The 15,437-nt window shown below is 42.0% G+C and overlaps 1 protein-coding gene across 1 annotated transcript; it reads left to right on the forward strand.

The window, feature by feature from the left end:
• Positions 1–2,592: 2,592 nt before the first annotated feature.
• On the forward strand, positions 2,593–12,174 carry slc38a2 (solute carrier family 38 member 2). The gene is made up of 16 exons (XM_034133685.1): positions 2,593–2,926; positions 4,075–4,204; positions 4,297–4,378; positions 4,470–4,585; positions 5,987–6,060; positions 6,149–6,241; positions 6,446–6,518; positions 7,775–7,857; positions 8,043–8,101; positions 8,238–8,405; positions 8,517–8,596; positions 8,718–8,818; positions 9,664–9,788; positions 9,884–10,028; positions 10,126–10,223; positions 10,441–12,174. The coding sequence occupies exons 2-16, from the start codon at positions 4,080–4,082 to the stop codon at positions 10,555–10,557; spliced, it is 1,539 nt and encodes a 512-aa protein (XP_033989576.1). The 5' UTR covers positions 2,593–2,926; positions 4,075–4,079; the 3' UTR covers positions 10,558–12,174.
• Positions 12,175–15,437: the final 3,263 nt, after the last annotated feature.

Genomic DNA, 15,437 nt, shown 5'->3' on the forward strand with positions numbered 1-15,437 from the left:
AGATTCAACTTTCTAAAATAAAAGCTACATTAATATTCTCACATTCACATGAATCTGATTGCATTCACAGACTTTTACAAACTGTACACAAACACACACACACACACACACACACACACACAGTTTAGAGAGCAGCATTGTTGTGGGCCTGCAGACAGAGGCAGCTCATTTGTTACAGTGGGAGCCTTGTTTCTACACTTCTCACAATCGGCTCTCAATCTACTTGTGAGGCACCACATGACACAGTGAGAACTATCTGTAGCAGCTAATAGAAGCTGTGAGTGTTACAAGTTTTTGGTCCATTACTAGAAAACAAACCCGGAACTTGTAAAGCACTAACGCATGAAGCCCATTATCTATTGAGCAGCTGCCAAAGCATAAGCACGTCAGCTGCTTTGCACCAAGTTTAACAACTAAAACACACCTGTTGCTAATAGCTATAGGCATGCTTGAGAAAATGTGTGCTGTACAAGAGATGCAATTTATTTTAGATTTCGTGCTTACTTTTGGTTTTAGTGTGTATCGATTTAAAAAAAGGTGGACTAACAAATTGTGATTTAACAAATGCAAAAAATATCAATATCTGGGGCCATGCCAATACAAAGTAGACTTTTAGTCATGGAGTTGCTACCAGGAGTGGAAGTGAAGCGGGAGGAGTAGTTTTGGTGCTAGCCAGGTTCTTTCACCTTTCATTTACTTTCTCCAGGTTAGGACGCGCCTTTGTTGTCCGTTCTGACCCCGCCCACTCACACCTGTCTGATCATGCACCACTCCCTGAAATAGGTGCGTAGGTGTAGGTGTGTGTGTGTGTGTGTGTGGGGGGGGGGTCACAGGACACCGGTGCTCAAACCACATCCCCCCCCCCTGCACCCACTTCAGTTTCCTGATCCGTCTTAGATCTGCTGGGTCGAGCTAAAGCCCCAAACAAAGACGTACTCATGTGTGACTGAGGGCAGAAGAATGCACAATATGTATGTATGTGTGTGTGTGTGTGTGTGTGTGTGTGTGTGTGTGTGTGTGTGTGTGTGTGTGTGTGTGTGTGTGTGTGTGTGTGTAAGAGTCTGTGAATGCAATCAGATTCATGTGAATGTGAGAATATTAATGTAGCTTTTATTTTAGGGTTAGGGTTAGTTCATGTTTAAGTTACTGAACTGAAATCTTTATCTAGTTACTGTGCAGTGAAAGTCTTGTGACCCATTAAAGAACACCCGTTTGCACAATAGCTGAATGATAACAGTCAAATGACAACTGAAACCTGACAACAAAAGGGCAAATGGTTACCCTTTACTAAAAAAAAAAATCAATGGCTGCATTGCAGTATAAATGAAATGTCTGTAAGACGATAGGACAATAGTGCATCTTTGTGAGACTGTATTACAAAATGTGCCTCATCATCGTGATGTGTAATCTGAACTGTCAACTTATCAAGCTGTTCAAGGTGTTGACATATGAAGAGCAGAATGATGCCTTTATTGTTTCATGACGTTTTTACCTCCAGCTGATGCAAATACATGATCACGAGCTAAACTCTGACCTCTGATTGTGACACTCTGCAGAAGTACAGATACTAGATGTATTATTAATTTCTAAACCGGTTGTAATAAGAACATCTTTAATCTCAAGGCAAGACTTTCCAACAAGATACACAAACATTTCAAACAAATGCACATTTTCAACTACAGACAGGAGGAAACAGACCTATAGCTAATAGCAAGTACAATCTCCAGTTAAATGAGCCATCCTACATGTGACATAGGGCCTCTTGACACAGACCACCACCTCTCTTACATATTAACCAGACAGTGAGAAGAGTTGCAGTGATGTGTCAGTGTTGGGGAATAGGTTATAGTATTAGGAGCAACAGAAGGAAGTGTTTTATTTATGAAGAATCGAAGGGCAGAGTGACGGTGGACAGGCGGTACACTCCTTAGTCATCCCAACATTAATAATAAACTGGAGACTCACACACAGCAGAGGATCCGGATGGCCCCTCGCTATCACGTGTGTGTGTGTGTGTGTGTGTGTGTGTGTGTGTGTGTGTGTGTGTGTGTGTGTGTGTGTGTGTGTGTGTGTGTGTGTGTGTGTGTGTGTGTGTGCGTGTGCGTGTGCGTGTGCGTGCTTTGAAGCTGCACTCAGCCTGATCTGGAGCGACAGATAGTCAGGACACTTTGAGTTCAGTCCTTAGGCATTGTTGTTCCATTTTTAGTATTTAGAAAGCCTATCATATCTCACTTCCTCATGTCTGACTCTTAACCCATTGAAGTGATTGGTTAAGGCTTGTAGTCATTACTGTTGAGAAAACTGCTTTTGACAACACTCATTTAACAAAGTTGAACCTAAAGGTTAATTTAATGATCAGTCTAAATGTAACCTTATATTGGTATTATTGTAGTGTTTAAGGCTGTCCTGTATTGTTCAAATGTCCGTGCTGCCCAGTCTCCACAGGGTCATACATACTGCTCTGTTTGTACACAAAGGCACGTCACTGCTGTGCGTAAAAAAGACTCCTCCTCCCCCGTCTACTCTCCCCCCTCCTTCTTACTTTCTGGGTCTGGGCTGATGCAATGCTCATCTTTATAAAAGGGTGAGTCCCACCCCTCCTCCAGCAGAACAGGCTTTTATCTCCGATCCCACCGCATCTCTTGGAATTTTAATTAGACCTAAATCTACATTCTTTAGATTTGACGCGTCAGTCTGTTTATTCTAACAGTGTCTTTTATTGTAACCTTACTTGATCTGTATCAGGTCGTGTTTTGAAGATAAGATCCTGTTTGTTATAGGACCATTCGTTATTTATTGTACCTTCTTATCCAACATCAATACACTCAGCGATCAGTTGGTTTTGTGAGAGAAAAAAATCGTCCGGACATTTGTTTCTTTTTTACTGGAAAAGGATTTTACGACCATCCTGCCACATCTCTACAAGGTAAGAATGCCGGCATCTCTTCATTTATTGTCTGTCTGTGTCAGGAGTTGCCGGATATAGGCGGCACAGGGTTTGAAGTATAATTTGATGCTTTAATGTGGGACACGAAATAATAATAATAATTACCTTAATATCTGTCTGTGGTTTGTATTTTGAATTCCATTGAATGGAATGTGGATGCGTTGCCACCTCTCCTGGGCTCATTAGTCAACATTGAAAGGTTCTCGCCATTGTAACTGTGTGGATCTCTATCTAAAGAGCCAGAATTGTCCTTTCTGAGAGGCCTGAGGCTCATTTCCCCAGGTCAGCCCTTATCCAAATAAATAAATAATGAAGCAGAGTGACAGTGATGCTGCAGTGCCTGCTGGTTGTCACTGCCACACAGGTGATTACACAAAGAAAGGCTGAGTGAAAAGGAAATCATGTAAAGCTGCCTCTGTGTTTCATCAGAAAAAGTCTTATTATAAGCCGACACTTTATCAGAGCGCGAGCCTCTGCGCAAAATGGAGAGCCATGCCCATAAAGGGACAACACGTGCCATTGTTTCCATCGGAGTCGGCCATGGAAATAATGTCATTATGTGGATCTGGGAGACGCCTTCTGCTCTCTGTGAGGGTCTGCGTGCAAGCAGTATCCAGCCAAGATACACATGTTTATACACATATATATAGATAGGCCTATGTATATATCAAATTGTTATAAGAAGAATATCAGCATGCTTTTCCTTATTGTCACAAAAGTCTGCTTAAAAATAAATGTCTTGTGTAAGAAAACAAAGACACGCCCTGTTTTCAATACACTTAAAACACTCAAAAATGATTTCGTAGACAAATGTGCGCGTAATGCGGGTTTTTGTCGCTCCGCACTACAGTGGGCTAATTTGGACTCGGATGCCGGCTGGTATTTTTCCACTGTCGGTGCGTCACCACCCCTTTCCCCCCCCTCCCCCTGGTCTCCCTCCCCCCTCCAACCCCTCCTTTCTCCAAACAAGAGTCACATGGTCTCAGATTCATGAGGAGGGCTGCGGTCGCGCGCCTGCCCACTACAATATTTATTATTGAAAGGGAGCGTGAACGTGCAAAGCTAGAATTGTGAAATAATTAATCATATCAACTCAAAACAATGTCTCTTTTGCTGCTTTCAAATAGACAGCATGAAACAAACCGCTGCCAAAACGGAGATGAGCCGTTTCAACATCTCTCCTGAAGAAGACAGCTGCAGCTCCAACAGCAACGAGTACCCCTACCCCGACTGCCCCAAGAAGGTCCCTCTGGGCAGGTGAGACTGCATGCTTTTAATGTCTAAACATGTTAGAAATCATCTGTACAGTATTTTCTCTAAATTCCCTTTTTCTTTCTTCTCCTCCAAAGCCCTCTCTCTGACCTGGAGGCAGAGAGTCAAAACTTCCTCCCTGAACACAACCTGGGCAAGAAGAAGTATGAGACTGAATATGTAAGAGCATCTCTCTCACTGTCTCTCCACACGTGTATACTCTCTGATGTCATTTTGTCCTAACTCCCTGAACCTCACATTTTCCCCACAGCACCAGGGCAATGCTTCCTTTGGCATGTCAGTCTTCAACCTGGGAAACGCCATCATGGGCAGCGGCATCCTGGGTCTGGCCTACGCCATGGCCAACACCGGCATCGCCCTGTTTGTGTACGTTTTTCTTTATCAATACATTGTCTTCTCAGCTTTTTCTCTGCGAAATGGAGAGTACAAATGCTGATGTGGTTGTGGTTGAGGTATGCAGTCCTATCACAGGAGGAGGTGTGTGTGTTTGTGTGTGTTCACTCTGCAGCCGCTTGACCCTGAGCAGCAGATTACAGCAGGGTCGAGAGTTTAGCAACGCTCATCGCTGCAGTTTGAGTATTTGCTATCATGTTTGCTTTAGATAAAACTGTGGAAATTGTTCATTTCTGGTGGGAAGGAAAACCCCACTTCGAGCAGCCTTTTTCCCTGAATCATACGTAAGAAACACAAGCTTCCAGAAGGCATACACCAGCTAAAGAAAGCCCAGTGAAGTTTGTTTTCAAGCAACACTGTCAAAGTATACATGCACTAATAGTAGGTTACTAGATTGCTTTGGGCACCACCCTATTGTGGTTGTATGTCAGTTAACAATCACAGGGAGGGAGTGTCAGGAGAAGCAGCTTAGACGAGCTAATCCTGCCGCATTTGGGCCAGAGTTATGTAAACCAGGCTCGCAGGAGATCATGAATGGGGCTTCAACGGCAGCCAGCAGGTGGCCAATCGGAGCTTTACATAGGCAGGAAGTTGGAGATTATAAACTGTGTCTGTTTGCGTTTCCAAACACTGTCTGGTGCGCTTCTCATCAGCAAGTACGTCACAAAGAGTTAAGTAAGCTTTGCAGAACAAACCACGCTCCAGGAAAGGCCATCCAAAGCATATATTTGTTGAGTGGCAGCGTATAAAGCCACAAGATATAAATTGGTATGATGTCAGCGGCAGGGAGGAAACGTTTTAATAGCACCGCTCTAAATGGCTTTGAGATTAATTTTCACCTAGACTATTAATAACCTTTCACATATTGGTGGATATGCAGCATCCCCAGGGTGCTAAGAGGATCCCGTACGGGGAAACTTGTCGTCCTTTGTCACCCTGCTAATGCTGCTCGTGACCCCGAAGAAACCTGCAGACTGATGCTGCTTTCAAAGTCTTCGCTGATATTAGTTTTTATCACAGCAGATGGTCAGGGTGTTGACTTGTTGACTTGTTGAAAAAAATGTATGAAATCGTCTCGTGTTGCTGGCGGTCATGAGAATTGAGTAATTGTTGTGGGAGACATCTTCTGCATGTCAGGCGGATGACTGTCTGACCTTCACGTTGACTAAATGTCAAAGTGTTTGTTTACCGCAGCAACCCGAATACATTTGTCATTGAATTGGCCTTTAAAGCTCCTTTGTCATTTCTAAAGATCAGCACATCTAACAGCAAAGTACTTCAGCATCGATTAGGAACCGTTTGTAAAAAATGTTTCCATCTTTCCTTTTGATATCCTCTCTCCATCAGCTAAAGATCCCTCTTGTTTGTTTACAGGATCCTCCTCTCGTCCGTCGCCATCTTCTCCTTGTATTCTGTCCACTTGCTGCTAAAGACAGCCCACGAAGGAGGTGAGTCCTGAGACAGTCCTGTGTCCATTCTTCACAGTGGTCTCTTGAGGTATTTTATGAAAGCTAAATATTTCCATCGTTGTCAAAGGTGCACTGGTGTACGAGCAGCTGGGTTACAAAGCCTTCGGGATGCCAGGGAAACTCGCTGCTTCTATCTCCATCACCATGCAGAACATCGGAGGTAAGCAACTTTTCGCATTGCGTCTTTTCAGATGCGTTATGTTGTCCACCTGTCCGTCTGTGTCTCAATGGACTGCATGGTGAACAATACATTGGCTAATTTGGAGCTTGGAACATAAAGATTTCCTGTAAACAACTTTTAGACATCACTATTTTTGTAGTGGAGTTCACCTGATTACTTACCTTGCATTTCTTCTGTTTGCAGCCATGTCAAGCTACCTCTACATCGTAAAATACGAGCTGCCCATCGTCATCCAATCCTTTGTGGGAGAGAATGGGTGAGTGAGAAAATGTGGTTTGATTCATTTTAGTTAACAGTAACAGAAAAAAAGCACAGAAATATGAAAGCATCTAGAGCAGAAACCACATTGGTGTAAAACCACAAAATATTGTTTGTCTGACCAAATTTCCATTAAATGTGTGAGAAGAGAGGCGTCTGGCTGAGGAACAGCTGCATTTGTTTAGATTGTGACTCAGGTCTAACCATCAGAAAATGTAGGTGTTGTTTCAGGCATCATTATCACCACCTTTTAATAAAGACAAGCATAAGATTCACATCTAACGGTAGAAAGGGCAGTTGTGAGAGGCAAGAGGAACGCCTGGCAGAGGCACTCGAGGTGAAGAGGCACATTGAGCAAAATGGCTGCCGGTTGTTTTTGAAGTGCAGAGTGTTGGAGAAGGGGAAGCGGTTTCTTTGTCCTTTTGTTGGCGGGGAGGGAGGGACGGACTGCGGCCCTTCAAAGAGCCCTTTTAGGAGAAGATGTAGTCGGTGCTGCATCGAGACGGAGCACGCCATGAGCTCACAGCGACCTCGCTTCAAGTTTAAAAAATTGATGTGTTCGCTGCTTTGTTGAATCTATTTCTGTGAGCGATGCAGTCATCCTGTGCAGGCCACTGTGTGTCAGCTGATCAGGCGTGAAGATGTAAAAAAAGAGAACTCTGACAGACGAGTGGCTTTAATGCCATGTTTTCTGCACAGCGGCCACAATTTTATATATTTATATATAGAGAGGGGTAGTGGTGGTCTAATGGATAGTGAGGTGGGCTGAAGATCGGAAGGTTGTGAACACCACCACTAGTGTGCCCTTGAGTAAGGCCCTTAGCCCTTAGTTACTCCAGGGAGAATGTCCCTGTAATTGGTAATTGTAAGTCGCTTTGGATAAAAGCGTCAGCTAAATTTAATGTAATGTAATATATATTCTGGGTGGAAAATGATTTTAAAGTTTTTCAAATAAAGATGTCTGGGAAAATGTGTGTTTAAGTATGATTCATCACTTACATTACAGAGCAGAGCTTACAAACCTTGACAAATCTAGTGGACCTCTTATGAGCTGTGCAAAATATATCAAATCTTAATATTAATTAAAAAAAGCAAAAATGCAATTGGACAGTCACCTACGAATAAATTAATTGTCTTTGTTGCTGCTGTTTACAATTACTGTGATGCAAACAAAACAATTGCACTTCAGGAATGCGCTGCGGTTTGTCTTCCTCCATTCCTTAATGTCTAACTTTTACTTGTGTTATGTTTCAGAGCATGGTACACTAACGGAGACTACCTGGTGATAATGGTGACGTTCATCATTATCCTGCCCCTGTCACTGCTAAGGAACCTGGGTAAGTGGGTGTGTGTGTGTGTGTTTGTATTTCTCCATAGGGTAAGAGGCATCTGTGCAAGTCTCAAAATGTTCAGAGCTCAGAGTGAAATCATAAAAAGAAAACCAAGGAAGATTCTGCAGCTTTCAAATTGGAAAAAAAACAAACAGAAGCTCATGTGTCTGTTTTTTTTTTCAACCCTTCAGGTTACCTTGGTTACACCAGTGGTCTGTCCCTTCTCTGCATGGTGTTCTTCCTGATTGTGGTGAGTACTTGCTTCTGTTTACTCACACACACACACAGTGGGGTTTCAGTGTGGTTTTGTTTCTCTTGTGAGCTAGATTTTTTCAACCAGAAACTATTGTCACAACGTTTTCTAATAAGCTTGTCTTGTCCTCCAGGTGATCATCAAGAAGTTCCAGATCCCGTGCCCCCTCCCCGAGGACATGAACGCTCTGAATGAGACGATCAGCAAAGTTCTGAACACCACCCTGTCCCTACTGAACAACAGCGCCGTGGACTACAGCGATGACCCCTGCACACCAAAATACTTTGTCTTCAACTCTCAGGTAAACACGCTATATCTGGAGAAGACCCTTTACCTGTAGAGTCTCTCCCTTAACACATTTCTTTCAGAATACTTTTGGCATAAGTATTGAATTTGTTGTTTTATTTTACAGACTGTCTACGCCGTTCCCATCCTGACCTTCGCCTTCGTGTGCCACCCCGCCATCCTGCCCATGTACGAGGAGCTGAAAGAGTGAGTGAACCCGTCTTTCATTTCAATCCACAGCTGCTTTCATGTTTGTTAAGAGTTTGACTCACATCAACATAAGAGCTGGAGTCTAAATAAAACCCGCCGTCTTCTCCCGCCCAAACAGCCGTTCCCGCCGAAAGATGCAGAACGTGGCTAACGTGTCCTTCCTGTCCATGTTCATCATGTACCTGCTGGCCGCCCTGTTCGGATATCTGACTTTCAACCGTGAGTCTCATATCTTATTCATCTTTTATTTCATTCTAAACTGTCACAAAACCCAACTGTAGCTGAATGGTCTGATTCTGATATTGCAAAACATCCCCAAATTCTTCAAGAACAAATGATTGATGAGTGGGTTCACAAGCGGTCAGTGACCCCGAGTAGATCAGTCATGCAACGTTGGGAGAAGAAGCTCAAGGCCTGTTATGCAAGAGAACAAGTCTCTGGACGCAGCTGCACAATCTGCCACCATGTTTGTTATGGCAGTGACTTCTGAACATCGGAAATGTTCCCAGAACTTCAAACCCATTATACAAGAGCTTGGTAATCAGAAAAAGCGTCATGAACGACGCACACTCCGAGTTAGGGCACGTCTGGATTTAGAAACCTTTGTTCATACCTGCCTGTCTGGGCTTTCCAGCTTTGGACAACGTAGTACACATACCAAAAGAGCGGTGAAGAAGTCAGGACGAGAGCTTTTTGTTTCACAAACCGGATTGCTTAAGTCAAAGTAGGTTTTGTGCCAACAAATATTCACCTTTTAGGCTCGAATGAAGCTTTTTTAATGCTAAAGTATATTGCTGTTTGTTTAGATGTTCTCCAAAATATAAAAGTCTACAGTTCTATTTGAGGCTGTATTTTCGCACCTGCGTTCTCAATGTTGAATTATCAGACCAGCTTAGATGGATGGATCATATTTGGAGGAAAATATTCTTGATAACACATATTTAAGCTTCTTATAAAGGCAGGTTTTTTTACTTGATCCTATGCATGTCTTTATAAATGTGCCATGTTAGTGAATGGAGCGGCGGGTGGTTCAGGTCTAAAGACTCTGCTGTCTCTCTCCTCAGTGCACGTGGAGCCCGAGCTGCTGCACACATACTCCAAGGTCTACAAGGCCGACGTGCTCCTGCTGATCGTGCGTCTGGCCGTGCTGACCGCCGTCACCCTCACCGTGCCCGTGGTGCTCTTCCCTGTACGTGTCCCAGAGATCCAGCACCTCTTCTCACGCCTCATGAGAGTTCTCCGGCTTGTGTACGCTAACCTCTCTTTTTGTCTCTCTCTGCGTAGATTCGTACCTCCGTCAACCAGCTGCTGTGCGCCTCTAAGGAATTCAGCTGGATCCGCCACACCATCATCACCGTGGTGCTTCTGGCTTGCACCAACTGTTTGGTCATCTTCGTCCCCACCATCAGGGACATCTTCGGCTTCATCGGTAAAATGACGATTCTTATCATATACGTTTCAGTGCCTTGAGAACCATGCGAAATACAAAATGTGACTTGAATGCTAAATGTCTTTCCCTCACACAGGCGCCTCTGCTGCTGCCATGCTCATCTTCATCCTGCCCTCGGCTTTCTACCTCAAACTGGTGAAGAAGGAGTCCATGAAGTCTGTGCAGAAGATTGGGGTGAGGATCTACATTTGTTTCAGACTTTTGGACTCCTGAAGTCACTTTGAAGCAACACATATCTTATTTTACCCGTTAAGAAAGAATGAATGGTAGCCAGCAGGCTGTTGGCATTAGTGTATGGATGTAAATGATGGATGGATAAATGCAAATCACAATTAGTAGTTGTACAGGGCGTTGTGTGTCTGACCGTTTTGTAAATGTTTCGTTTCTCCAGGCCACTGCCTTCCTGATATTAGGCTTCGTGGTGATGACCGGCAGCATGACCCTCATCATCCTGGACTGGATCCACAACGCCACAGCCGGCGCAGTCAAACACGGAGACGGACACTAAAGAGAGGAGACTGCTGCGACTGCAACCAACAAAAGATGGAGAATACTGTAAGAGTAGGAAAAACACAAGAACTCACTCGATGCTCAGCTTCCACTTCCTGAGACACCAACCATGCCATTCCAAGAGAATGTATCGAACTTTGTACAGTATGCTGTTTTAGGCCACAAAGATGGTGTTTTACTTGGTTTTTCTCCTTTTAATGTAACTTTCTTTGAGTGTCGTTTTGATTTTCGCTCTTTTGTAGTTATGGCACAGCTGAGAACAAATATTTGAAGGTGCCTCAAAGCAGAGATAGTGGTAGAGTTCAAACGCGGCTGACACACTGGTACGCCGTTGTGTGCGTGTGTGTGGCTGTGACCCCCGACTCGTCCTGCTGAGAAACTCCCCGAGATGTACAGGAGGCAGCAGACCTGATGTTCGTCTTCCTCCAGGATGAATACGTTCCTTCCAACGTTTGTAGTTTGTTTTTTCCCATTTGCCAAAAATGTGTTTGTTAAGCATCTTTGTATATTGAGAAGCACTTACTGTTCAGCACACTTGTGGAGAAAAAACAGACAGGGGCAAGGCCTACTACATTGCCTTTTCAGTATTGGTACCAAGGCTCTGTGAACTTGCTTATTGTGTCAGGTTTCCTAGTAAAAGCATTATGAGTGAACAGAACCTGCCCGACACTGGGAGCTGAGAGTGCCTCACAAGAGGACTCTCTGCAAATGATTTACTCTGTATAACCTGCTGAAGATGGACACTACTGCTTTGAGTCCTGGAGGCCGCCCAGCCTTCAGGAGCAACATTAACATTTTTTTCTCTATGGAAGAATATTTTGCATTTTACCACATGCCGTGGTTGTAATATACCTGTTAAACTTGCAAGAACAAAAAAACTAAAACGAAAGTCAGGTGTGCTCTGGATACTGACAACCAAACAACAGAGAAAGCAAAGGAGAGTGTCTGTCACAACATTTGAAGTGTTTTGCGGGAAAAAAATGAGATATTTCAGAACTTGAAAACTCGACGTGGATTTGTTTGCCTGTTGAGATGTGAATCTGTCATCTGACACTGTGCTTCCAGCGTTAACTGTACACATCACCATACTGTTATTGTCCAACATCTATTTATGGAAGACCGTGAAATCAATGTAATTTAATCTATTTTACTATATTTATATAATATTGTATGTACATATATATATATGTATATATATATATATCTATTGAGTTCAACTGTATATACGCTTTGTTTTGTTTGAACTTTCTTTTTTTTACAATATTGCATTGGAGCTGTAAAACAAAAGCGAACCCCCCCACCCCGCTGGTGAATCTTTGATATTGAAACACTGTTGCTCTCTATAAAGACTGACTGAATGAAGACTGTGCTACATGTGAAGCCACCGATACAACAGCAGCAAACTCGTGTCCTTTTTGGCCCCGTGACACAGAGCCAGTTCAGCGAAATGTTCTTTATGCACATCGTGGTTGTAGAGAACGTCAGCCGTCTCTGGACCTCAGGAGCAAAGAGGGCTTTGCCCACCAGTGTTACACTCTTGTTTCAATGAAACACTATGTATATGCTGTAAATATTGTCCAATTAAAATAGATGAAGATAATCTAATAACACCTTGGTGTTCTGTGTCCTGTGTCAGCATTTCTTTGTCTCAAGAATGTGATTTATTAAGGTTAGTTATTAACAATGTTTTCAAATATCAACCAACATAGAGGATTCCAGGGGGGACAGAAAAAAAGGATTCTTCAAAGAAAAGGCTTTACCAAATAAGAAAAGCTTTGCCATATTCTAAGAAGGATAAAGGAAAGAGAAAAGTAAAATATGTCTTATTTTGTCACATTCTGCTTTAATGTAGTTTACAATTTCCCCATTTAACATGGATTCAGGCACTCTGAATTAGATTTTTGCAATTTCCAAGACACAGAAACTTTTAGAAAGCATTACCTCATGTAACATATCATCTATTGAGCAGCAGAATTAAACTATAAACACATTGTCTGCTTAATCACGAAGTTAGAAACTGTAAGACGCCAATACATCACGTAGAAACAATGGAGGACACATTTAGAGAGGGTTAGAGGAAGATGTAATTACAATGACTGTAGTTGGTTTACAGTGCAACTATGTTTAGGTATCCAAATTGTAATGACATCTGATACGGGAATGAGTTAATAGAATAAACACGTTTGTTTGTTTCTCCATTTACAGAGTGCTATAAATGCAAAGGCCAACATATCTTTTTACTTAACACATTAAAGTGTGAAATACAAGATTTATAAAGGCGTCTTGGTGTACATTTGTAATGCAAAAATAAAATGAATGAATTAAGCGTTTGCTTTTTCAAGATATAAGATATGTTGTGTATGTTTTTGGATTTTGGGTGTGATGTTTTGACAAAGAGCGCACTAATTTCAGTAATTGTGTTTTAACAATAGTTGAAAAAGCAGCTTCCACACTCATAACTAGTAGTTAGTAATGATAAACACGACAACCATGGATGTCAAAGAAAACCCCGGTCATTTTATTATCTTTTACTTACTAAGATTTTAAAATTATATATTTTTTTAGGGGGATTTTCACATTACTGTATTGTTAAAATAGATGTTAGACAGAGAAAAGGGAGAAGAGCTGGCATAGAACCAAGCGCAGCTGCCAATGCTCACCTTCTGTATTTCTTTTTAATATACATTTTAAACTCATAAAGATAAGTTTACCGAGTGGATAAAACATATATTTACTCCCCTTCCACAAATAAATTGAATAACTGTCATAATTGTGTTAGTTTTTATTCTCCTACAGCAGACTTCTGTTTCTCCTGGCACTAACACATTTTCGCTAGACGACGCTGCCCCCTAGTGGACACCATTTGTATCCCACACAAATTCTTCATTACAACTCCGATAACACACATGCTGTTCTGTGATAAAACATGACAGAAAGATAAACACTGACCTGCAATCCGTGTGAATTTGACTCCGTTATGTTGTTCAAAAGTCTGCAACCCGCATAGCTGATTTCCTTTGCCTGGTTGATTGACTCGTCCTGGTAAGTAACACAGTGACAAGCTGAAGTCAATTAAAGGTGGGGTATGTAATTTATTTCAGAAACACTTTTTGTTATATTCCATGGAATGCTCTTAACATCCCGATAGCAATGAATATATTAAATGCTTTGACAATAAATACATTAAAAAAAAAAAATCTGTGGAAGCCATAGCGCTGTAAAAAGCACGACCAATCATTTAAGCCGGCCCGGCTAAAATAACTGGATGGCCTACCCATAGATATGTGTTTATATATATATCTATGGGCCTACCCAGCACCATATAGAGAGAATTATACGTAATTCTGTGAACTATAACCTTCAGAACTATATTATATTATACGGCTCTGGGCCTACCTGCCTGTCAGCCTTCCATCTGTGCACAAATTTATCTCGTGCCCTCATTGGTCATGTGCGCGTTCGTGTGTGTTGGAGGAGGGGCTCTGTAAGGAAGTGGCAGATTTTTTCCGGCTGTGTATTTTCAAATCCTAGCGCACTCTGGTTTCTCCAAAATTACATACCCCACCGTTAAGAGCATTCCATGGAATATAACAAGTGTTTCTGAAATAAATTACATACCCCACCTTTAACTAATTATGCACACCTGCGCTTTTCCTGCAGCGACTGAGTCAACATATCTACAGTAAAATAGAAGAAACTATTCTTATTCACCAATATTTCTAACATAACTTCACCTAGTCAACCTGAGGTCAGCCAGACAGGAAGGAGTTTTTTAAGCCCAACTATCAATATATCCTGACATAAGTAGGCTATATAAGACTAATAATCTGTAAAGAAATGAGGTGATAAAAAAAGCTGTTTAATGACCAATATCTGCAGTCTGAAGGGAAGCAGGGTGCTTTTTGGTGTGCAGATCTATCTGGTGTTGTTCACTACCAACTACAGCTTTATGAAAGGTTGATTGAAAGCAGTAGTTGCTGACTTTCCAAACTTTATATGGAGTTTCAGCACATTGCTTAGCTGCCTGTCACAGAATTTGACTGATGTGGTTCACGATCATAGTAGTTTCAGCAGCTTCAGGAAAGAGATTTCTAAATAGCCACAGCACACTACCTGAAAAAAGCACAAAAAAATCAGCTTACAGACAGATATTTCTGACAAAAAACAAAGCAACTGGTCAGAAACTCCAATTAAAAAATGTCTCTCGCTGCTGGGTGTGTAGAAGAGCGTCTGCTAGCGAGTTAGCCACAGCTATTAACGTGGTGAAGGTCAGATTTCTACACGGCCACAAAGGGATGTTGGGTTTCTTTTACATATCTGTATCTAAAGTAATATTATTCACTAGAAATAGAGCTCCAGGGTTCCCATGCCTTAATAAACATACAATTCAAGGAATTTCAAGGGCTTGTTCTCTCAAATTCAAGGACCTAGCATGGCATAGTTAAAGACACGAATTAGGACTGCAACACTGAACGTTTTTATAATTAGAACTAGCAGGATTTTACAGAAGCTTGCAGAAAAAATATATCAAGATCACTTCCAATCTGTGTTCTTGCACAAAAAAAAGAGACATTCATGAACTTTCAATGATCTCAAAAACATTCAAGGCATTGCTTTCATTCAAATTCACACAATTGTAAGGATCTGTGGGAAAGATAGTTTAGTTGCAAGCCATTAGAGTAGTGTTGTGAAATGTTCAAATGTATAGTATGGGTCCCCAGCACAACCTGCTGGCTGCTAACTAGCATATGTTGGGCAATTTGCATAGTTAGCACAAGTTGTGTTCATTAGCATAAATTAATATTATAGCGTATGGGGAAAGTAGTTCAAAAATGGCTTGGCCGATTTGGACAATTTTGGGGGTTATTGAGTCCATTT

This window comes from Trematomus bernacchii, unplaced genomic scaffold (genome assembly GCF_902827165.1).
Source record: "Trematomus bernacchii unplaced genomic scaffold, fTreBer1.1, whole genome shotgun sequence".
Taxonomy (NCBI): domain Eukaryota; kingdom Metazoa; phylum Chordata; class Actinopteri; order Perciformes; family Nototheniidae; genus Trematomus; species Trematomus bernacchii.